The sequence below is a fragment of the Heliangelus exortis genome, chromosome 9, assembly GCF_036169615.1.
Source record: "Heliangelus exortis chromosome 9, bHelExo1.hap1, whole genome shotgun sequence".
In the NCBI taxonomy this organism is placed as follows: domain Eukaryota; kingdom Metazoa; phylum Chordata; class Aves; order Apodiformes; family Trochilidae; genus Heliangelus; species Heliangelus exortis.
The window spans coordinates 8,638,906-8,662,349 of NC_092430.1; the positions used below are offsets into that span (position 1 = coordinate 8,638,906).

A 23,444-nucleotide genomic window follows, 5' to 3' on the forward strand; every position below is an offset into this window, starting at 1 on the left:
GTTTCCCAATAAGGAGCTGTAGAATATCAAATTCTAATAAGCAGTGATCTTTTATTTCTTTTTATGTTTTACAGCTACAAGAAAACCAAGATGAAATTGAAAATATGATGAACTCAATTTTTAAGGGTATATTTGTCCACAGATACCGGTAAGAAAATGTATGCTGCAGTAGACTGCTAACAAAGTTAAATCACCAGTAACATCAGGGGCAGTTTCTGTATGGGTTTTTCTTCTGATACAATATTCTAGATGCTCCAAAAGTGGTATCAAACCCACAAGTTATGGAAGTGTTAGTTGTTAGTGTAACCCCCTGTGAATTACACAGTAGTGCCATCCACACAGCTTTATTTCAATTTAGTGAAACAGCTTTAGAGTTGTGGAGACAGATTTTGAATCTTTTTGTTTTGAAAAGTTGCCTGAGATGAGAGTACAGATGTGATATACCCTAAGAATAATCAAATGACCTCTGCACATCATAAGAGGGAGTTTTGGTTACTGAGTACCTCTGCTCTGCATTTCCTTTTGTCTGAAGTGTAAGTGGCAAATTTTGTTGTTTCTACCTTATACACTTTAGTCACAGCTACAACTTTACTGTACAAACCAGTGGATCTAGACTGGTGCTTGCTGTTTTGCAGTATGGCTTATCAGAGAACTGTAGTCTTTTAAAACAGATTTAGGGTGGTTTTGCATTACAGGGTACCTCACAGCATCTTTAGCAGTTTGGTTGCAGCTAGCTTTTAAATGTTAATTGACTTACTGAAGTCAAAAGATAAAATTCAAGGATGGTAAACTTTGCAATTAACCTCTCAGATCTAAATTCCGGTTGAAAACTTTATCACTAATGAAATCTTTTAAGCAGGATTGCACGAAACAAGAAAGGGTGTTTGAGAAGAGGGTTAAAAGGTGAAGAGGACCCTTAGTTCAGCTGGGTGGAGGGATTCTTGTAATTAGTGTGCAGGAAACCTGGTGCTGAGAAATGTGTGAGTGTGAACAGCACAGTGGAGCTGGAGCATGAATCCTCAGTACCTGAGCACAATACTGGAAAGAAGGTTTATGGTCAGTGAGCCTTGAGGTCTACAAGGCAAGAGAAGGATGGGTGTACCAAGTCAACAGGTAAATATTAGGATACTTGCTCAGTATAGCATTCATTATATTTTTCTATGAAAGCAGCTTTTATGTTCTGTATGCAGTAAAGTTGAAGAAATTAAATGCAAAGAGTGTTTCTATCTTTTGTCCCATCAGAATTCAGCATGTTGTATCAAACAAGAAGTCAACTTAAAACATTTCCCTAGTAGCACGTACTCTTGTGTGGGATTGGAAATAATCTCTACCTTTTGATGGTCTGCATGCTGTTTCTATTTTTTTTTTCCTTTATTTTTGAATCCTCCTTTTGTAACCAAGATTTCTTCTTGTGCTTCCTGCCACCATTGGTAAAAGCCTGATTTTGCTGAGAGTGCTGTAATATGAGAGGCCAAATAAATAACCTCTGCTTCTCTGTGCCCTGGAAAACCTGCCCAGGCTCACTGACCCAGAGGGTTGCCTGCCCTCAGTCAGGCAGTGGTGTGCTCTGGGCAGGGTGGGTGGCACCACTTTTGCCACCCCTTAGAGAGGGTCAGAAGTGACAGTTTCCAAGTCTGCCCCCATGGGCCACCTTAGTGAGGAGTCATCATCTCTCCAGCTTCCTTAACTTGGGTGAAACTCTTAAGAGAGGCTGTAACAACATAACACCCAAATATCAGGCATCTGTAGGCAACAGAGAAGATGAATTCAAATTGCAGCAGTCCTGGCTGTACGAGCACACCCAGAGGAAAAAGTACCTTTAATAAAATGTGCCAGTTAAAGAGAGAACCAGGGCATAGGGTAGGGGGGAAAAAAGGAAAAGTTTTCAAACTAATACCTGCTACCATAATGTTCCTTAAGCTTTCATTCTCTCTGACAGTTCAAGTTATTTAGAAACATCGTTCTACAGTCCTCAGACCGTGCACAAGTGTTCATCATTTTAAAAGAATGTTATTTTGATTATTTCTAGAGAATAAATCCTTTTCCATAATATCCTTCAGACTCCACCACAGTGATTCATGCTTAGTGACCTCTGTAGCTCAAATAGCAAGTGCTTGATCTGAACAAAAAGCCCCCAGAAATGTTTCATTCAGAATGCAGCTGGCTTCCTACTGGTAAGTTCATGTTGCAGTGAGGTGACATCTTTCTGTAGGTTGGTTTCCATTTTACTGGAAGATTTCAATACTCACTGCTCACATTAAAAAAAACCCCACAACACAAAATTACTAGCAGAAATAGCTAAACTATTTTTTAGGTACAGTGATTGTTTAGTGTTTACAGCAAATTTGGTCAAAAATTGAGATCTTCTCAATAAACCTGCGAGAGATGTACCTGCCCCATTGCATATTTCCTTATTCTTTCCTGAATCTCTTTTTCTGTATGCTTTTATAGTTGGTTGTCCATTGATGTTTTTTTTTAATAACCTCTAAAGCTGAGGGCTAGCATCAAAGGGAAGATGTAAGAGTAAATGGTGGTAGAGTGAAGTTGCTGTGCTCATGTTCGCAAATATAAAACCAGTGGAGATGGTGGTGACTGTGGTGAGCAGCACTGCAGAGCCTGGAGGAGCCTCTGGAAAAGAGGCTTGTCCAGAGAGGATGTAGCATATCTGCCCTTGGAAATACTCAAAAACTGATGGTGCAAGGGATGCGTAGGGCCTTAGAGATGATGTTTGGGTGGCCTGATCTCAGAATAAGCAGGTTTGCATCTGTATGAGTAGTACCTGTGTGTGTAGTAGTCAGATACTTCATACTGGTAGGTAGGTCAGAGATCTGAAAAGTACCTTTTTTTTTTTGGTCTGAAGTTAAGCAGACTCAAAATTGCTTGCAGGGTACATACACATATAAAAGGAGGGAAGGCCTGTATCTTCATTTCAATTGTACCTGCAGATCAGAGCTTCTTTGATGGTTGCCAGGGGTTCCCCACTCACTGCAGAGCCATTACTTAGCATTTTTTGCTGAAAAGAAGGTTAAATACATTTTATGTCTAATATTTGTAGATCCGGCATTAATTCTGGTTTCTTTGCTGGCCTATATCCTGTTCCCTTCTAGAAACATCAAAAAAATAATGCAAACTTGGTCACTAATTTATAGTTATGATTAATAATGCATTAAGTTTTCCAAAGTAGTTCCAGTGCTGGTATGATTAGTATCTATATGTTCTTGTGTCACTCACAAATAACAGATACTTTCAAAACACTGAAGAATTGACCTTGACCAACTAAAGAAGTGACAATAAGAAGCTGAAATATATTTAAGAGTGTAAAAATTAATAAGAAAATAATTCTAGCTTAATAGGAAGCAATTGGTCCTATGCAGAGCAGATGTGTAAAGGCCTTTTGGCTGTATCAAGGTTGATAGAGCATCATATGGATACGGAATCTGTGGCAATGATTCCTGCAAGAAGACAAATGATTCCTACTTGTCCTGCAGTCACCTGGAAGATGAGTTCTGTGATTCTGTGAGTGTCTGGATTTCTTGGGGATCTCAGAGAAGCTTTTGAATCAAGAATCAGAAAGTTGAATGTGTTCTTCCAGAAAAGATAAATTTCCTGATTATTGTCTGGCTGTGCTGCATGATTAAATAGCTGTTGACACTTTGGTTCTTTTTAGGATTGCCATTAAATCCTTCCAGAATGCTTCACAGTTAGTAAAATTTACAAGGTGGTGAAATAACCTACTTGGATGTGAGTAGTCAGGCTGTCATCCCCTGGTGGAAATGTCTTCATGGCTACTTTGTGTTCTTGCACATGTGGCTTCCCTCTTTTTCTCCATTCATACTTCTTAGTCTTACAGATGGTTCTTCAAGTCCTGCATTCCAATTTCTTTCATCTCTTTTGTTTCAAGAAAGGTTAGAAAATAATTTCATAGAAAGAGAACTGCTGATTGAGTTTAGTGTGAAGTAAGATACACTTAGACATATCTACATATTAATATAATCCTAGTTTTAATTAAAACTTGTTTTCGTGGTAGCTGCCTTTTTTAATTAATGCAGTTCTTGTCATGTAATATTGAATGTAATATTGTACCACATTGGTCCTTAGAGTATCTAAAACCTACTTGAGAAATCCCTGGTAGGAGTAGCTTATTTAATGCCCTGCTCCACTTGTAATGTGGCTTGTCTACATTGTGTCTTGAGAGTTACCTTGTTTTTGAGATCAGAGAGGCTTTAGGGAGTTGGACAGACCAGTTTTAATGGTTCTTTTTGATAGTTGGTAGAGTCAGTGTGTTTCACGGAGGCAGAGAGACACGGATACTGCACGTTTGTACCTTACCTTGAAATCCATGTCTTATCCTGTTACATCAGAACAGTTTCCTCCCTATAATTTGAAACTGAATGATAAAACCAGAGAGCTGACTGGAGAAGTTTTCCATCTCATTGTGTGTGAATGGTTCGCTGTGTTCCTGTGGTTTTCACCTTGGAACATCTCATACAGTAGAGGGGCATCTCTTGTGCAGGGTCAGTCTGAAGGTTGGAAGCACACAGGCAGTTGCAGCATGGACTGAACATGATTTTGTTAAGTTTCTTCAACAGAAGATTGAGCACTTCTATTTATAGTTTGTAAAATTGAAGACTTTAGGAACGATTCAGTTCCTCTAATTCTGTGATTATTCTCTTGCTTGAAGCTTGGAATTAATTTTTTAATGTCACAAATGAGATGGCATTTTGGGCTCCATTGATGCTGTATTAGAATGAAATTGATGTTTTTCCAGACTTTTTGAAAAAGTTGTTTTTTTAAAATAAAAATACAGAGGAAGAGTCTCAATTGTAAGCAAGGCCAGAGTTTGCAAATCACTAGCTATTCCCTTCTGTGCAGTGGCTCTTTATGCTCCTCTGTCAGTACAGCTGAAGGTTTGCACTGGGAAGCAGTGCCAGCTGGAGTAGCACAAGTGATTTCTCAGCATAACAGATGTCTCAGAGATGGAATCGCTGAAGGGCCAGATGGCCCCAGGCCCTTTTCCCATTGTTCATTATTATTAAGTCCTCCCTGCTCCCTGTCAGGCAGGCACGGAAGTGCCATGCAGATTCAAATCAGTTCCATCCCTGATCTTTTCAGGTGATCTCTCCAGACAGCTTCCTGCTGCCCCACCTTAATAAGCAGCTGATCAGTCTGCCTGAGATATACCTCTGTGCCTCTTCCATCAGTTGCCACAGCCAGAATGTAGTTAAAACAAAAGCAAGAGAACTGGAAGAAACCAATGCTGGAATGGAAACATTCTTCTGGGTTTTGTTACTGGGGCTTTCAGTGCACGATACAAGATGTGTTTCTCTGGCAGGCTTGTTGGGTGAGACCAGATAATTTTTTGCACCTGGGAATTGTTCTGCACCTCTAGCTGGACAGGGTGCTAAGGAAATGTTGGTGACAGTGTGTCAGAGGTGATTGTCTAGAGGAGGTTTTGTAGCTTGGAGTCATGATTTGAGAAGACGGAGATAAAAGATGGATTAATAGAGGAAGAAGCAATCTAGGGGGAGAGGTTTTTGAGAAAATTGCAATATCATATCAGAATGTAGAAATATTGAAATTATTAGATACGTTAGTGAGTTCAAGGAGATAAAGGAACAGAAGGATAGCGAGATGGGAGTGAGAACAGTGACAGGCCTTACATACTGAAGTTCATTAAAAGTAAAAACAAAATTATTACAGCTAGGGTGATGGGAATGAAAAGTAAATGCTATGTGCCTATAATATGGTTAATTCTTTTTTTTTTTCCTTATTAGTGATGCTATTGCTGAGATTAGAGCTGTCTGTATTGAAGAAATTGGTGTCTGGATGAAAATGTACAGTGATGCCTTCCTGAATGATAGTTATTTAAAATATGTTGGTTGGACACTACATGACAGGGTAAGTGCTGTGTATTGCTGTGCATAGTAGACTGTACTGCAGGTAGGAGGTGTTACACTACCCCAGGCATGTTTGGTATATCATCTCTGATCTATCAGAGATTGTTCTTTTTTGTGTCTGTTACTTATCTTTCAACCATCTTACTTCAAGTATTCACTTAAGTTGGCATACAGAACCCCTAGACTGCCTGCTTTTTGTGGTTGCAGTCTCTGTACAAGTATTTTAATGGAAATGCTTCTGTGGTGCTTTCTTCTGATTACAAGAGACACTTCTTCTCAGACCACCCTTGAGAAGATTTGTGTCTGAAACAGACTGGAAAGGAGATTTCGAGATGTTCCTTCTATTTATGTTGCCCAAAAGAGGAGAGAGAACATTTCTGGGACCCCAGCAGACATCCCTGGCTCTACATCCAGTGGAGTTCTCATCAGTTCATTTTCCCTTAAGACCTTCTAGCTTCTCTTAAGCTTTATCTTCAAAAAAATGTTGAAACACTAGATAGAAGCAAGAAAAATTCTGTCCAGAAGTTCTTTCCTGTCTCACCACAGTTCTTAGTTCTGATGACATTCCTCTGCTGGGTGGCAGCTGGCCTTGAGTACCACACAGCTCCCACACCCATTGCTAAAACCAGCAGAGCAGGACTTGCACTTCTGTGTACCCCAAGCAGCAGCTAAGGCTGGCTGTCCTCCCACTCCCACCAAAACCACTAGAAACACTTGCTGCACTCCAGACTCTTCTGCTAACTTTGCTCAAGGCAAACAGATGAGACCTACCTGTGCTGTTGAAATGCTACATCCAGCGTAGCCTTTCAGAGACAGGACACAGCAGTTTAGTTCTCTGATTTGGGCAAGCTGTCTAGTTTGTGTCTTCATCCTCTCTCTTTCGTATATTTCAGGTAAATGTCTGTAGGGCTTTGATTACTTTCTGACTTGAATATGGCTCTCTAGTTCTGTCTTTCCTTCTTTTTCATTCCTGGGGGTCTGGTGGCATAAATTTAAAACATAAAACTGTAACACAAATGCATTTAAAAAGTAAAAAAAAACTTAACGAAGTGTTAAACCTGACCAATCTTAATTTACACCTGCCTCATTGTTGCATGGAACTTGTTTGGAAACTGTTTCAGTCTCTAAATACTTGGGCAGCTTTGGATCTTAAACCAGTTCGTAACACATAAGAAAATGCCTTTTCCTGCTTCACATTCCTGTTGTCTATTTCTGTGAAAGGAATGAACCCAGAGTCCTCTGGAAGAGGAATACTTCATTGTAATGGCATCTTAAGGATGAAAAAATGGACCTTGTTTTCATAAAAATTATATAGAAATTAAAGCTGTATTTTTTTCCAAACTTCTGAATGTTTAACTTTATATTTGGCACCTAATTTCCTTAGTTTTGGGAAAGCTTAAGCTTTAACAAAAAAATGCATCAGATGATGCAATCTCTTCATAAATGGTATTAAGGGGACATGTGCAGGGAGAGCACAGCAGCTTGCTCCTGCCATGAGTACTGATTACTGCAAGATATTTTCCTGTTTCTCTCTGGCAGTGTAACTATTTCAGTCATTAGGCAGCTCTTTACCTCAATATACACCACACTAGAGCATCAAAATACAGCACAATGTATCATGGTCATGCCTTAAATCGTGGGATTGAAGATACCCAGTCAATCAGGCAGTTTTTCTACACAAGAGGAAAAAGAAGGCAAACATTGTACTCTGCAAAATGTGTTAGGGCAAAGAGCTGAGAAAATTTATTATCTATTACAGAAAGCTGATAGATTTTTAAAGAAAGCAGAATACTCTTAGCCACTAAAAAAAGAATTGGACAGATCCAAAATAAGAAACATAAAGTTTGGAAAGAGATAATTTACTTTGCTGGCTCTCTTGGACCACCCATCTATTTTAAAATACTTAATCTGTGAGTCCAGGGGCTCAAAAAGTTGTAATTCCTGTGTGGCCTAAGCCTTTGTCTGGAGCTTCAGCAGACACATGGCAGTGCACCTTAATTCCCATGTCTTGGAAGTGTCTGGAGGATTATCTCAACAGAATTAGGGAAAAAATTAAATGCTGTTTGTATTAAGCAGAGTTGATAAACATTTCATATTTTTGCTTTAGGTTTTAATTTCAAATTGTAAATAATGCATTAACAGTTAAGCATTAGTGCAAAGCATTTCTTATTTAAAAAATTATATAAAACCCCAAGTAAGTATATTTTTCTGAAGATGAAACTCAGGAGAAGAGAAGGTCTTAGTTTTAGAATGCTGACAATGTAAATATCTTGTCCACTGTTTACTTAGAAAGTGTCAAGGCTTTCAGATAAGTTCCTTCTGTTTGTAAAGTACAAATGTGACTAATAACATAGATGTAACTAAGAACTAATGCTCATTTTCTCTAACATAATTGAAGGTATTGCATGGTCACAAATATTTGCTGCCTTAAACTGACTAACATTCACTAGAACTTCAAAATTGCAGAAAATCTGGCTGAAGTCCAGCCTGGGAAACATTTTTGCTTAATTCTTTTCCTTTTTAAGCTAGAGTTCCCTGTAGATCTGCAGTGGTTCTCACAGACAGTCACATTTTCTATAAAAACTCTAGTGTTGGTTATTCCCCAGCTTTCTGAAGTGATTTGAGTGCTTAACTGTTTTTCCCACTAAAAAGCTCTTCTTGGCTGAAACTGCATAATCTGTGTTGTAATTTTAATTTTATTATTTCTCTTCCTACCGTATGTGCACATAAAAAGTGACAGTTATTTTTCTTCTCTTCAAAGCAAACCGACTATTCTCTGTTGTGCTGCAAAGATATTTACAGAAAGTTTTTGCTGCCTCTTGTGTCCATTCCAAACCATGCCCAGGCCTTTTTTATTTTGTCTTCCTTCTGCTTTTTCTATTCCTCCTGTGCTTGACCTCCTTATTAATTAATCAGTTAAATAAGTTTCTCTCTTAATTTAGAGAACCTCTTCCTGTCCTTGCTCTGCATCACTGTTTGCAGTTCTACCTGGTGTAAGTTTCTTGGGAATTACCCAAACATACCATTCCCACCCACTTACTTCCTTGCTAGTTAGGGAATTTCTGCTGGGTTTCATTTCCTCAAAAGTGTCTGGGGTGTGAAAAGCTCAGGTGACTTGGGTGATTCCCACAGTTCCTCAGGGAACATCTCGTGTCTGGCATGATAATGGTCTGTGGCCCATTGCTGCTTCTCCATTCTGGTCTGGGGTGTGGTGCACACCCTCACTGCTGCCCTTCTCAGGTTCTTGTCCCGGTCGTTGGGGTTTATGCTCCCTTGTGGGTCTCTCATCTATGCTGACTCTTTTAAAACCTTCTTAAAAGGATTTGCAAGCTGATGTGCAGGGATTCTTCCCTTTCCAAAGAGAAGAGCCCCATCCTTAAGAAGCAGTGCAGAAACCAGAGCCTTTTGCTTTCAGAGAGATCCCCCCGGTATCATTTGCCTGCCTAGAAGGACAGTGATTTCCAGGGATTGCTCCACCTCCATGGCTTGGGGGCCTTTGCTCTCAGCCAGAGGGACCAGCAACCTGGCTCTCACCTGCTCCTGCACTCACTTGTCTTGTCCCTCAGGGCTGGGAGTGGCAGGAGGGCACAGCCTGGCTCAGGGTGCTTGGCAGCCTCTGGCTGCAGTCTCCTGGCAGGCCAGGTGAGCACCAGATGCTCACAGGTGTGCTTCCTATCTGCCTTGCTTGGGTTGCTCACGTTGAGAGACTGCCTCACGTTGAGAGACTGCCTCACGTTGAGAGACTGCCTCACGTTGAGAGACTGCCTCACGTTGAGAGACTGCCTCACGTTGAGAGACTGCCTCACGTTGAGAGACTGCCTCACGTTGAGAGACTGCCTCACGTTGAGAGACTGCCTCACGTTGAGAGACTGCCTCACGTTGAGAGACTGCCTCACGTTGAGAGACTGCCTCACGTTGAGAGACTGCCTCACGTTGAGAGACTGCCTCACGTTGAGAGACTGCCTCACGTTGAGAGACTGCCTCACGTTGAGAGACTGCCTCACGTTGAGAGACTGCCTCACGTTGAGAGACTGCCTCACGTTGAGAGACTGCCTCACGTTGAGAGACTGCCTCACGTTGAGAGACTGCCTCACGTTGAGAGACTGCCTCACGTTGAGAGACTGCCTCACGTTGAGAGACTGCCTCACGTTGAGAGACTGCCTCACGTTGAGAGACTGCCTCACGTTGAGAGACTGCCTCACGTTGAGAGACTGCCTCACGTTGAGAGACTGCCTCACGTTGAGAGACTGCCTCACGTTGAGAGACTGCCTCACGTTGAGAGACTGCCTCACGTTGAGAGACTGCCTGCTACCTCACTGCTGCTCTGTAGTGTTCACCAGATGCCAGAACTGGTACTGATCCTCAGTGGCTAAATCCATCCCATGCTTTTGGTGAGTGATGACTCCAGAGCTCCTGGTCATGCTGAGCACCACACAGCACAAGAGGCACCGATGCTGGTACTGTGACACTGGTGCCATTAAAAGAAAAATGACAGGCAGCATTTCTTTGTGCTGCTTTAGCAGTTGGTCACATCTATATAAACTCTCTTCAAAAGTTTTTTTTCTGCACCTTTAGAGATCATGCAATGGATCCTTCAAATGTAACTTTCATCTCATTGACTTTCTCTGTGGTAGTCAAAAAGCTCCCCAGAGAAGAACATGAGTGCTCAGAGACTCCTTACAAATATAGAGAGATGATTTCTCAGCAACAATAATTCTTGAAGGAAAAGTTGTTCTGAAAATCTTTTCTTCAACTTTTGTCCTTTTATCTTCTATTTTGATTTTTGAAATAGGTGAGAAGGAGGAAAAAGATGTAAAAGCAAATATTCTTAGCTTCTGGTTTTATGTCAGCCTCTGAATGTTCTTTCAGTTTTTCCCTCAAGCAGGTTTTTAAATACAGACTTAATTCTAGGTTAGAGAGGCTCTGCCGTGAAGCCCTCCAGGTATGGAGCTTCATCAATGAAGTTCAGTCCATTGTGTTCCTTCTAGAGCAGCTTAGGGCCTTAGACTTGGGAATGTACTCACACAGATGGCATTTGACACTGCAGTGAGCTCTATAGCTTGTATTTGGGCAGGTTTGTCTTCATAACCTACAAATACTTGTCAAGACAAATCCCTGCTTTGCCGAGACCGTGCAGTTGAGCAGTCCAACCCTTCTCCTTGTCCTCCATGTTCCCGTAGGCCACAACCCCTGATCCATAAGCCCTGTCTGGTGGTGCCCACATTTCCTGCCTGCAGCCCACCTGAGCAGAGCAATCCTACCAAAACAGCTGCTGGGGGTGAGCCACTGGCACAGCTCAGGTGGATGGACAAAAGTTGGTCCTCTTCCCCTGGGCTCTTTGGGTGGGGGCATGAGGGCACCCATCTTGTGGCAGTAGCCTGCTCCCCACTGGAGGCTCTCACACCATTTGCATCCTTCAGCCTGGGCCTTTCCTGGAAGGAGAGAGATGATGTAGAAAATTTTGGAATTATGAATCCATTGTTTGTTTCTTCTCCCTGGGAAAAGGCAAGACAATGCCCAGATGTCTGGGTTGCTTGGGTGGGCTACTCACAGCCCACCCTGTGGCACTCTGAACACTTGTGCATTGCATGTAACCACCAAAGAGCAGGCAGAAGCTACCTGTCCTCTCTCCCACTGTGGCTTTCTACCAACCACCTGGAGATCATACCTCTTTCTTTTGAGCTTACTTGCTACCTTCTTCATCTTCTTGTGGAGCTACTTTAAAAGGAAGCAGCAACAGACATTTAACTGATGGCAAATTCAATTCATTATGTATGTACACAGGGAGAAAATTTAGCATTGTTTGTAGGCAGCTGCATGTGGTTTGTGGGTTTTAGCTGAATTGCAAAGTTGGCTTTGGTAACTCATTTGCATAAATTTTTAAATGTTTTAAATTACAATATGATATGATTTAATATTCATGTGCACTTGACTGAGGTATTATATCAGCTAATCTTAGTGTGTTTTGTTTAGCAAGGTGAAGTGAGGTTGAAGTGTTTGAAAGCTCTGCAGAGTCTGTATACCAACAGAGAGTTATTTCCAAAACTGGAGCTGTTCACTAACAGATTCAAGGTAAGAGGAAATACCTTTTTTGGAAGGAGTACAGAAAATAAAAGTATTGTCTGTCTTACCCTGTTGCAACCTTTGAGTCATGTATATTAAATGCAAAAATAAATTCATCTGTTTGTGACAAGGCTTGTAGCTGCAGTTGTAAAACTTACTGAATGCTGAGATGAAGCCAGATTCATTTTGCAGTGTTTATGTTGTCAGATCTGTCAGGTTTGGCCAGGTCATTTGTTTATCTGTTTGTGTTCTTGATAGTCTATACATTGTAATTATTCAGTCTGCTTGTGCTTATTTAATTTTAGATTTATTGAATTTTAAAGATGTGTACTGGGTGTTTCACACAGTCTAAAATACATCTGGAAGTTACAGCCTGTAACAAAAGATTGATTTTAAGACAGCTTTTGAGATGAATATGTGTTTGTGTTTGGAGGGAGAGAGACTGATCTCCACCACAATATTCTATGCAGTACAGTGCCCTGTGGCAGGAGCTTACACTGTGCTTTTAACAGCCCCCTGAGTGTAATTGTCCTGTTAAGTAGATACATACTGGAGGAGTATTTCATGGGGGTTTTTACTAGCACAAACACACTGACTTTTTGCTTAATACCTCATTGAGAACATGGCTGTTAATTAACTTTGTGGCCTGGCTGCTTTATTTCACAAGATGAGTGTAGCAATGCTGTCACTGCAGCTGTTTGGATGCTCTGTGAGGAAAGGCTTCAGACACTGTCACCATTTTGGTTGGCACCTTTTACCATTGCTTTGTGTTCTGCAGAACACAGAACTGTGATAAAGACTACAGTAATTTATTTTAATTGCAATCATTATTATAATACCGATGCAAAATTCTATTTAAAAAAGAAGTGATTTAATTACTCATTAAAAAGTTCTGTGCGTGAGTTTTTAAAACTTCTCACAGTAGATTTTATTCTACTACAGTGGTTTTGTCAGTCATTGCAGTTGCTATTAGCTCCTCCAGTTTGATCTGAGAAAGCACAAAAGTATAGAAAAGTTCCCTGTGTGCAAACTATTCATAAAACCATAATGGTAATCAGCTGTTTACCAGATTCACTTGAAAGGGAGAAAAAAGATGCTATAGCTATATATAGATGCTATAGATGCTATATAAGGTCTAGATATTAAATTTTTTTTTGTCTAAAATTATAGTTATAGAACAGACTCTTTATTAATAATCTCCTTAACTTTAGATTTTTGGGACTAAAATTGACAGCTTTTTTTTTTTTTTTTTCTTATACATTAACAGAATTTCATGTTTGGAAAGTGATTGGACTCATGGATTCTCTGAAACTGTCTAGATGAACAGTTAAATGTGTCTAATTTCTCAGGACCTTAATGATGACTGATAGAGGGGTCTTCAGTCAGTGACACAGGCTGCCTCTACAGAACTGGTTTTGTTGAGAGGTTACACTGAGATGACCACAAAGCATTCTTTGCATACTTTTCCTAAATTTCAGTATTGAAATAAGCCTCAGTTGCTTGATACTCAGCTTCAGCCTTTTAATATCCAGAACAGGAGAGAAAAGAGATGAACGCCTTTATTCTGTCATGATTTGTTCTTGGTGACTCACTGTTGTTTCTTAACACTTCCTTGTTTCTTTTCCAGTCACTGACTGCTATTTTTTCAAGTCCCAGTATGTCCTGTAGTACCTAGTTCCATCCTGGAGCATGCCAGGCCACAGAAATAAAGTTTTATTTTCAAATGGCCCAATTTCTTTTCATTTATTTGATCAGTTGAACAGAGAACATCAGGATATACTGCATTTTTATGGATGGGTAGAAATTCTCCCTAGACAGAGGGCAACATATGGCAATCACTTCTATTTTTGGTTGCCAGTAAGCAAACTGAAGCGAAAGAGAGGGAAACCCTTAGGAGACTTCTGATAACTACAGGGGCCTTAGAAATTAGGAAATCATAAGGTTTGATTGGAAAGTGCTGTGCTTGTCTCCACTAGAAGGAGCATAGGAAAATTCAAAGTCAAACCATGGAATTTCCCACCTTCCTACAGTAGAAGGTCTGTGGTGTCATTCAAGGGATCAGCTTCAAACCTTAAGGTGCAGCCAGATTTGAAGGCCACAACTTTATAGGCAGTATGGGGGTGTGTATAGCCAGGTGTAATTTCCTTTACAGTGTTTCCAAATATGTGTATATGTAACTTCCGTGGCTCTAAAATTATTTGTTTCCAGGCAGATGAGGCAGGACAGTTTTTTAGCTGCCATCCAGCCCAAGCAGATCCCTTTTCAGGAGAGTTGTTCAACAGGAGCAGGCCCAGAGCAAAGCTTCACCTCTGCAGTCTGCTTACGTGTTTCCTGGGATGTGCACACGGATGAGGATGTTTGTTTAGCACACATTCTCACCCCTGTTTCATCGTGCACGCAGCTTCCTACAGTGTGCATCACATGGCTGAATGCTATTTAGAGCTTTCACGTGGCTAGGTGAAAGATCTTGTTCCCCAAGAGTAATCCGTAGAGTTCTTCACTCAATATGTGTGTTTCTGCTTTGTCACTTGTAATAATTCCCTTCTAGGATCGCATTGTATCAATGACACTTGACAAGGAGTATGATGTTGCTGTGGAAGCCATTCGATTAGTCACCCTCATACTTCAGTGAGTATTTTTTCAAAACCCACTTGGGTTTACCTAAGTAAAAACCCACTTAGTTTACCTAAGCCAGCAGTATTTAACTGACTTCATTTCTAGGCTTGTGTAGTGAAGTGAATCTGTTGTGTTACACTTTGTATGAAGTCAGACTGGATAGTAATATGGTCACAAAGCTGAAGGTGTTACATCTCATGGAAATGCAGTAGGCAAAGTGTAAAAATGTATTGGTGTTTTGGGAATATTAGCACATCCATTGCTGTAGAAGAATGCCAAGGGGTGTTTAGACTTTTGCCAGGGGCAAAATGATTGTCCCACCCAAAACAAGTACCTGGGCTGAGTTATATGTGCTAAATTGTTGGTAACTGAGCAAAGACCCGGTGGGAGGAGATTTGGTTACCTGACACAGCAGAACAGAGTTGTCTGGTAACTAAAGTGGCAGGGTGCTAGCTGCACCCACCCCTGGTTTTGGGCTCTGGAGAGGTGGCAACTTGCAGTTTTAAACACTTGGCTGTGCTGGAGGGGACATGCAGCCAGGCCCTCAGCTTTTCCTTACAGAGCTGCAATGTCTTCCCAGGCAAAGGTCCAGATCCAGCCCAGAGATCATCCCACGGACTGACTGCTGGAACCAGGCTGCCCACAACAGCCTCCAGAGTGGGCAGTGGAGGAGCTTCCCTATGCTTTGATTAGATGCTCATTCAAACCTATGTCCAAGAAAATCTGTTTTACAAACAGCTGTGCAGAATTTCTGCATCATACTTAATACCCTGTGGCTCTGCTTTGAAGAACATTTTTGGACACAGAATTTGGATGAAATATTAGACTAGCTTTTCCTCTTAGTAAAGAAGTCTGGGGTTTGTTTTTTAATTTATGGGTTGCTCTGCTTTACAGATATTAGATGTGTAACATTAGGAAGGTGGGAAATGCTGTATCTACCGTTACATTTTTAAAGCAAATATAAGAATTGTGATCACAAGTGAGATGTAGAACAGGTTTATTCAGTACATTATTGATAACATTTGGGAACACAGTAATATTTTAGGTAACAAATTACCCAGTACACCTTTTTTTGTGTTCTGTTTTGTCTTTGGTTACATGATGAAAACAGGTATTTCCATAGAAGTAAGTAAGTTTAAGCAAGGTGTTACAGAATCACAGAATTATCAGTTGGAAGGGACCTCTAGAGACCATCCCACTCTCCCACTAAAGCAAGATCATTCTATGTTTTTAGTTAAATTTTGATACTGAGCATTTGGCACCTTACAGTGTGTGCACTGTAGTCAGTGTGATGGTCTCAGTAATAAAACCAGGTGAGATTTGTAAGCTATGATGACTTTTTTTCCCTAATTTTATAAGTATACATTGATACAACGGAGAGAAGGAAATCAGACAAGCTTTCAGTCTTACAGCCTCTTTCAAAGTGTCTTCAGAAATTGAACCAAAGATCCTCAGAGTAAATATTCAACCATTTAAGATTTTGTATGAAGCAATCAACCCTGTTGCTGTCAACAGAAATTGATGGGAGGTGAGGGGATCGAAATGAAACATTTGTTTTAGCTCTGGTGTTACTTTCTGACTCTTCCAGTGGAAGTGAAGAAGCTCTGTCCAATGAAGACTGTGAGAACGTTTATCACTTGGTGTATTCAGCACACCGGCCTGTTGCGGTAGCTGCTGGAGAATTCCTTCACAAAAAGTAAGTTGTCAGTTGTTCTGGAATAAGAGGAGATTTGTAAATGCTTCCCAGTAAAGGTAGAGATCAAAAGGCAAAGAAGCAATAGAGTGAAATACCCCAATGTAGCACATGAGGTATTTAGTTTAAAGCAGAGACTTGCTCTCTTGTTTAAATTCAATACCTAAAGACTCACACTAAATTTGTTTTTCTCACTCTAGAATTCAGATAACTCCCTTATTTCTCTAGGCCTAACTATACATATAAAGGCTGCAGAAACCTCTGCAGATGATTTAAGTCCTGCAGGTGTTATCTGAATTACTGCTGTGACCACCTCTGATGATTTATCTGAGAGGCAGTCATCATCCTTACAAAGTTTTAAACTGGATTATTTCAAAATTGTGAACTTGAGAGGCTTTTATATAGTAACAATTAAGAACTTAGTTTCTGAACTCACTGATTTCCCCTAAAAATATATTTCAGTGTGATTACATCTTTCATCTACCCATTATGCCAAAGGAACTGAGTTCACTTTTCCGTGGCTGTGAATCACACCACATCAGTGACTGTGACCAGGACATTGCCACATCATAGTAGTTAACTGTTTCATTTTAGTGTTTGCAGCTAAAATTTTTGAGTACTAGCTTTATTTTTTCCCCTTGTGGTTGTGACATTAGGAGTTCTTTAATACATTTGTGGGCTACTTATGTTGGGAGTGAGGTGATCTTATTTTTCATGCCAAGATACAGAATAGAAAAAAATACATAACACATCAGTTTTCCTTTGGCAGTGTTCTAATTTTCTGTTGTTTATTAGGCATTCAGAAGTCCACTTTATAATTACAAGCTTTTGTTGGTGGGTTTCTGGAATTCCATCTTTATGATCAGGCATTGTATGTTTCAAGGAATTTATTTGCGAAATTCAGTTACATTTATTTTACATGAAATTTTACAAGTTGTAGGGAAGGATTAGGTTCTTGTTAAACATGTATTCTGAAATGTCTTCATTAAAGAACATGTGACAAAATAATTTTGAAAAATTCTTCGAAGGTAAATGAAGGCAAAGCTACACCTTAGTGTATTTAGAGTAAAGACAAACATTTATCCAGACTTCTCCTGGCAGCAAGGTACTATGCTGTGTTCTGTAGATGTCTCTCAAGGTAAACAGCATTGAGAGAAGATTGTCCCATTCCTAACACTCATGTTCTTTTGGTTTCTGCTCATAAAAAAGAGCTGGAGCTCCGTGTATTTGAGGTGAGATTTAATCTCATCTGATTTTATACATTTAAATGTCATTTTTTTATGTGTAGGGTGGTCAGTGGACTTTCTCTCTGTAGTTAGCAAAGGAAAGCAAATATTACAGAGGGAGTCGCTGGCTTTACCCTGAGGTTCATGTTTTAAGGTTCTTCAGCATCTGCAGAGGTGCTGATTTCTTATGTATTAAGATAAAAGGTGATGTCTTCAAAACACAGTGTTTGTGTGTAACTAATCCTTCTCTTTTCAATAAGTTGCAGCAGCGAAATCAGAATAAGCGTTTCACCTTTCTGGTGCACTTTGTGACTGCAGTTTCACTGTAAAAGCATGGATTTTTTCACTGTAAAAGCAAGTTTACTGCTTTAAACTAACAGATTCCAGCCTTGAGAGGAGTTTGGAATTAGCTGTGCCATCCAGGAGCTCAGTGCAGAATGTATAATGTAACTGACAAAAAACCAAAAAGCAAACCAGACAACTGACTGGTAGGTTGGTTTATTCTTGTTGCTGGTGCCTAAGGCTATCTGGTTAATGGGATGTTGACTTTGTTTATACCATATCCCAGTCAGTGTGACCACAGCAAAGGCACAACCTTAGTTCTCAAGGCACTAGTGGAGTAAGTGCTAGCCCCGTTTTAAGTTGTTTAAGATGTTTTTAAGAGTTAAGTTAAAAATGCAACACTGTACAAATTATACAAATGTGTAAAACTGTGTGGAGTCTTTCTATATAAATACTTTTTTGTGAGAAATTTTTCCAGCCCTGTGAACTTGAAGACTCTCAAGATAAATTCATCTCTTCAGGTAGAGATCATGCCTTTGAAAGAAATAGCTTGAGAAACTTTCACTATGGTTCATGAACAAATCTACTATCTCAAGGGTGAATGTTCATCATATTGTTGCAGAAATGAAATGTTTTGATAAACATGATAGCTCCTTTTGCTTATTTTTAGACTGTTCAGCAGACATGATCCCCAAGCTGAAGAGGCTCTAGCAAAGAGGAGGGGGCGAAATAGTCCAAATGGAAACCTTATTAGAATGTTGGTTCTTTTCTTTCTTGAAAGTGAGGTAAAAAATTAATTTTTAACCTTTACATGTTCAATAAAATCTGGAACTTAAATAGTGATTTATCAACATACAGTAACAAGTTGTCTGTCTTTTTTTTTTTCATCCTTGTCCATCAAGCAAATACAACTCAAAAGCTTCCTCGTGGTTTATTTTTCATTTGCATGTCCCCAGTGTACTCAGTAGTCTTCTGGTGGCTACCAGGATTCATTCCTACATAGAAATGTAAAAATCTTTTTTGAAGATAACTGTGTAAGGAGTATACCTCTGGAGTGACTCTTTATGGAATAGAATCATTTGAAACAGCAAGGCATAAAAATTATATAGTACCTCTAATTATGATTAGAGCCCTAGAATACTTCTGTGTGAGAAGGACCTGAGGGTCATGAGCTTGAAGCAGAGTCATCTGGGAGAGTAAAAGAGGTTGTTCAGGGCTTTATGCAGTTGCATCTTGAGAACATTGGAGGATGGAGACTGCAGGAACACATGCAGTGGTGTTAAGTGCCTGTTGAAAGCATTCAGGATGAGAGGTGCCCTTATTTTGTCTACAGAGGAAGCAAATATGGCAAGTTGTATGGTAGGCATAGTGATGGCAGTTTAGGTGGGGAGTGGCTGTAGAGTGGAGGAGAACTTGAGAAGGTATATTACCAGGTACAGGGTGCTCTTAAAATAGAGGGGGAAAGGCTTAAAAAATGACATATTTGATTTGGTAATAAAAAGATAGCAAAGGAAGACTGAAGGAAAAGGGTGGCAGAAATGTTTCTCTGAAGGGAGGGTAATATGTTTTGTGTAAAAAGCAAAAGGGAAGGTATAGCAATTGGGTATTTTGTTACAAAGCCTGGAACATGAGGTTGCCTATGGGGATGGTCAGAGATGCTGAGGAGGAAGGATAACATTCAGGTGCAGTGTTTATGTTAACTTTCTTTAGAAGCACCTTATAAAACTCCAAATGAAATCCAGATGAGATGTCACTCCTTGTGTGAGCCCTCACTCTGCTACCTGAATATAGCTTTAGTTGCAGCTTCTTAAAAACAGAGATTGTAATAGATTATTGTATTTTCTGGTGCAGTTACCTTAGAGTGCATATGACTGGAAGTTTGGCAGCATAATGCTTGTCTATCCCGAGGAGAAAAGAGTCTCAGCTCTGTTCCCAAGCCATGATCAGCAAGGTGCTGTTGCTATATGCTGCTCCTAGAGGTTGCTTGTCTCTCAGGGCCAGTTTTTCCTACTGCTGTTCTTGAGAGAGTTGTTAGAAACAAAATAGAATATTATGACAACAGTTTTAATGAAGAATTAGAGAATTGGGAGTTTCCATCTGCACAGGCCTAGAGGCTGTAAGTGCTGCAGTCTGGGAGGGTGCATTCAGAAGGGGGACCAGGTGAAGCTGTGACAGCATCTGTAAGCTTCCTGAGAACACGTGGCATTTTTTGCCAAAGCTGTCAGAAACAGAAGAGTAGGTAAAGGTACAGAAGCCTCCTGCCCCTATGATCTTACAATTTTCCAGTTAAGGAATCCCATATCTGGCCAGCAAATCAAAACTGCATGTTGTGCTTGTGACTGAGAGTGGTTGAAGATCAGTTCATAAAACAGTACAGGCCCATGGAGCCTTTTTTCTCACTTCACAAAGGTTGTGCTATTTTACTTAAAAAGTTTTGCAGCTACAGTTCCTGTTAATTCTCTACCCCCTGAAATCAGTAGGATTTCTACTACCGTTTTCTGAGCAGGTAGTAAAAAATAAATGCCTGTTGAAATCAAATACATTACTGACATTACTGCTCTCTCTTAGTCTCATATCTCACTAACTCTCCTTTCTCTAATGCAGTAAGAAAGTGAGGACAGGTAAGTATACAGCTTCTAGGTCAAAACTCTGAGGAAGATTTTTCACAAACAAACTTCTTTATGGACAAGAGTTTTTATTCCATATTCCATTAAAACATATTCCCTGTCATCTTGCAGCTCTATCATTGAGTTGGAAGGAGACCTTCCAGAGTTAGTTTTAAACTGCATTTTCTCTCCAACTAACATATGAGTACACACCCAGGACACACTCTGTGGCAAAATGATTATGAAAGTGAAGACTGCTGCTTGAACCAGAATGCTGATGATTGCTTTGGATTTTCCAGTTGCATGAACATGCAGCCTATTTGGTGGACAGTTTGTGGGAGAGCTCTCAAGAACTGCTGAAAGACTGGGAATGTATGACAGAACTGCTCTTGGAGGAGCCAGTCCAAGGAGAAGAAGGTAGTTGTTTAACCTCTGAACTTTACTGAAATTGCAGTGTGGGTAATTAGTCCTTAAAAAGCTTTTTCACTGTGGTGATAGAGGTATTTATGTTCTGGTTTGTTTGGAAAGTTATATTTTGTTTAATGCATCTTTAATGCACTTTGCTTCAAAAGCAGCATTTTTTGTTTTCATTTTGTTAACTTTGCTGTTCTGGGGTTCCCTAATATTAAAAGTTAGAACATCTTCCTGTCTGAATGTTTAAATAACTAGCATATACCTGACCATTTCAGTAAAAAGCTACCTCAGTTTTGAATAAACAAGCACTTGGGGTGGTGTTAGTTCAATATGCAGCTTTTCCAGGCAATGTTAAAACATTATGAATTCCCAAAAGGAAAAAAATACAGAAATTCTTTCACCATTAGTTTCTAATCTCCTTTCACTATTAGTTGGATCTGTGAGCACAAGGTAGCCTGGGAGGCTGGTGGCAGAAAGTCCCCAGTGGTAATGAGTGGCACTCAATATCCTTGCTGTTCCTTCAGGATTCTCCTTTGGAGACCCTGGCAAGGCTCAGGTGTCTGAGATGCAGATGTACTGTTGCCACTTCCTGGCAGGTTGTGCAGATCCAAAAATCAGAGAATCACAGAATGCCAGGCTGGGAGGGACCCTCAAGGACCATCTGGTCCAACCTTCCAGTAGCCACCTGCTGCAGTTGTGGGATTTAGATGGTAATTTTTGTAGGAAATTGATGGCAATTCAAAGAGCAAGCAAGAAAGCTTTGAGTTCATAAATAAGACAAAAAGACATTGTTCTCTCTCCTCTGTGTATCACAGCTGCACTGGCAGTCAGAACTGACCTTACTCTTCTTTTCCCCTGTAGCAATGTCTGACCGGCAGGAGAGTGCTCTGATTGAGCTGATGGTGTGTACAATCAGACAGGCTGCTGAAGCACACCCTCCAGTAGGCAGAGGCACTGGAAAGAGAGTAAGTGGTGCTGCACCAGGTAGCTTGGATCTCTGTGTGTGAATAACATAAAAAAGTTGTCTACAGTGTCACTTTTTCAATTAGGTTATTATAATTGGTGTTTCCCATTTCATGTGACCTGGATATGTGTGAGGTTTTGCTTGTTTCATTTGGGGTTTTCCATTGCTCAGTAATGTAATTGTACAGCATGAAAATATTTTTATTTTTTAGATACTCTTTTTATCTTACTCCTAGTTTACACTTGCAGTGTACCCCCATCTGCAGCCCTTAACATTAAATCTAGGTTAGAATTGAAAGTTTAGAGCTGGGGAGCAGAACAAGATCACTTTTTCCATAAAGAGGTATGTGCTGCTCATATGGAGGTAAAATTTGCAGAAAAAGCCAACAGTATCTTCATCATATCTGGGTTCTCATGGGGGAGCAGTAGCCTGACTTGCCAACAGCATTCCCATTGCCTTCCTATGAGCTGGGGCTGCTGTGGTTCCTTACCTGGGTTACAAATCTGCTCCCCTTCACTTCTCTGGCTGTTCTGAGTTCTGCTGTCACAACAGGCTGCCTGTCATGCAGGCACATGGTTGGTGTTGGCTGTTCCTCCTCACAGAGGGATGTAGGTATGACATTGAGCTTTTGCTTCTCTTCAGTTAGCTCATGAGGTGTGGGATGGGAGCTGCAGGGATCTCTGGCTTGTCAGCAGAGGTGTCATCTCCTGATCTCCCTAGCGTGTTCTCTATAGGGGCAGATTGCTAGTTGTGTACTCACCTTCGTGTGAAATAGTTTCTTCTCTGATTTGAGCTTCTAAGCCCTACTGTGCGGTCTGGCAGCTTTGCTCTGTATGAATCAATAGCTAACTTAAGTATTTAATTATCATTATTTGTTTTCTCAAGTATTCTCTCTTTTTCTGAAGCCAAGAAGCCAGATCTAAGTTTTTATGAAGCATGCTGGTTTGATTATTCATAGAATCATGGACCATTATTGTCTCTCTATTCACTGTTTCAAGGAGATTGCTATGACAGATTTAGTAGCTCCTGTGTATCTGTCACTGAAATGTGAATGGGTTCTGTGAACTTGGATACATGGACTCTCTGAGAATTCCATTCCAGTTTAGAGATAAGGCCATGACTCTGCTAATGAAAATCACTGTTCCAGTGGGGTTTGGTTTTGGCTTTCTTAATGATACTTCAGTTCTCCCTGAGGTCTTACACTAACACTTTGTTTAATGAGTGAAAGCTCAATTTGCTTGCAAGTAATAGCAAAACTTCCACTGACCTGGCTTATATTTGAGTTTCAATCTTTAAAAAATTGCTGACATTCCCAGACAGTATCATGCTGGGTGATATTTTAAATCCCAGCTCCTCATGACACCTGGTCTTCCCATGTAATCACTCTTGAGTCCAAGCATGTTTGAGTTTTTTATTCCCTCCTCTCTTGATTTATTAAATACACACCTGCATGGATTTTTGTTCGTAATACAAACTTTAGAAATAATGAGTACTCTATGCAGAAATTGTATTCACTTCCCTTGTTTTTGATCACTTGCAGGTCTTGACAGCAAAAGAAAGAAAAACTCAGATAGATGACAGAAATAAATTGACGGAGCATTTCATTATTGCACTTCCCATGTTGCTGTCAAAGGTACAGTTTTGAACAAAATCAGTCTCTCCCTGATGTTTATAACTTCTTTT

The 23,444-nt window shown here is 40.2% G+C and overlaps 1 protein-coding gene across 6 annotated transcripts in view; it reads left to right on the top strand.

The window, feature by feature from the left end:
• STAG1 (STAG1 cohesin complex component) overlaps positions 1–23,444 on the top strand; it is a 152,196-nt gene that overhangs the window by 93,646 nt on the left and 35,106 nt on the right. For all 6 annotated transcript variants that reach the window (XM_071751944.1, XM_071751942.1, XM_071751943.1 and 3 more), the window contains 9 exons: positions 75–148; positions 5,775–5,898; positions 11,871–11,969; positions 14,509–14,588; positions 16,165–16,272; positions 18,448–18,562; positions 20,683–20,800; positions 21,659–21,762; positions 23,302–23,394. In XM_071751944.1, the coding sequence (XP_071608045.1) occupies positions 75–148; positions 5,775–5,898; positions 11,871–11,969; positions 14,509–14,588; positions 16,165–16,272; positions 18,448–18,562; positions 20,683–20,800; positions 21,659–21,762; positions 23,302–23,394 (915 nt within the window). The remainder of the gene's footprint in view (positions 1–74; positions 149–5,774; positions 5,899–11,870; positions 11,970–14,508; positions 14,589–16,164; positions 16,273–18,447; positions 18,563–20,682; positions 20,801–21,658; positions 21,763–23,301; positions 23,395–23,444) is intronic.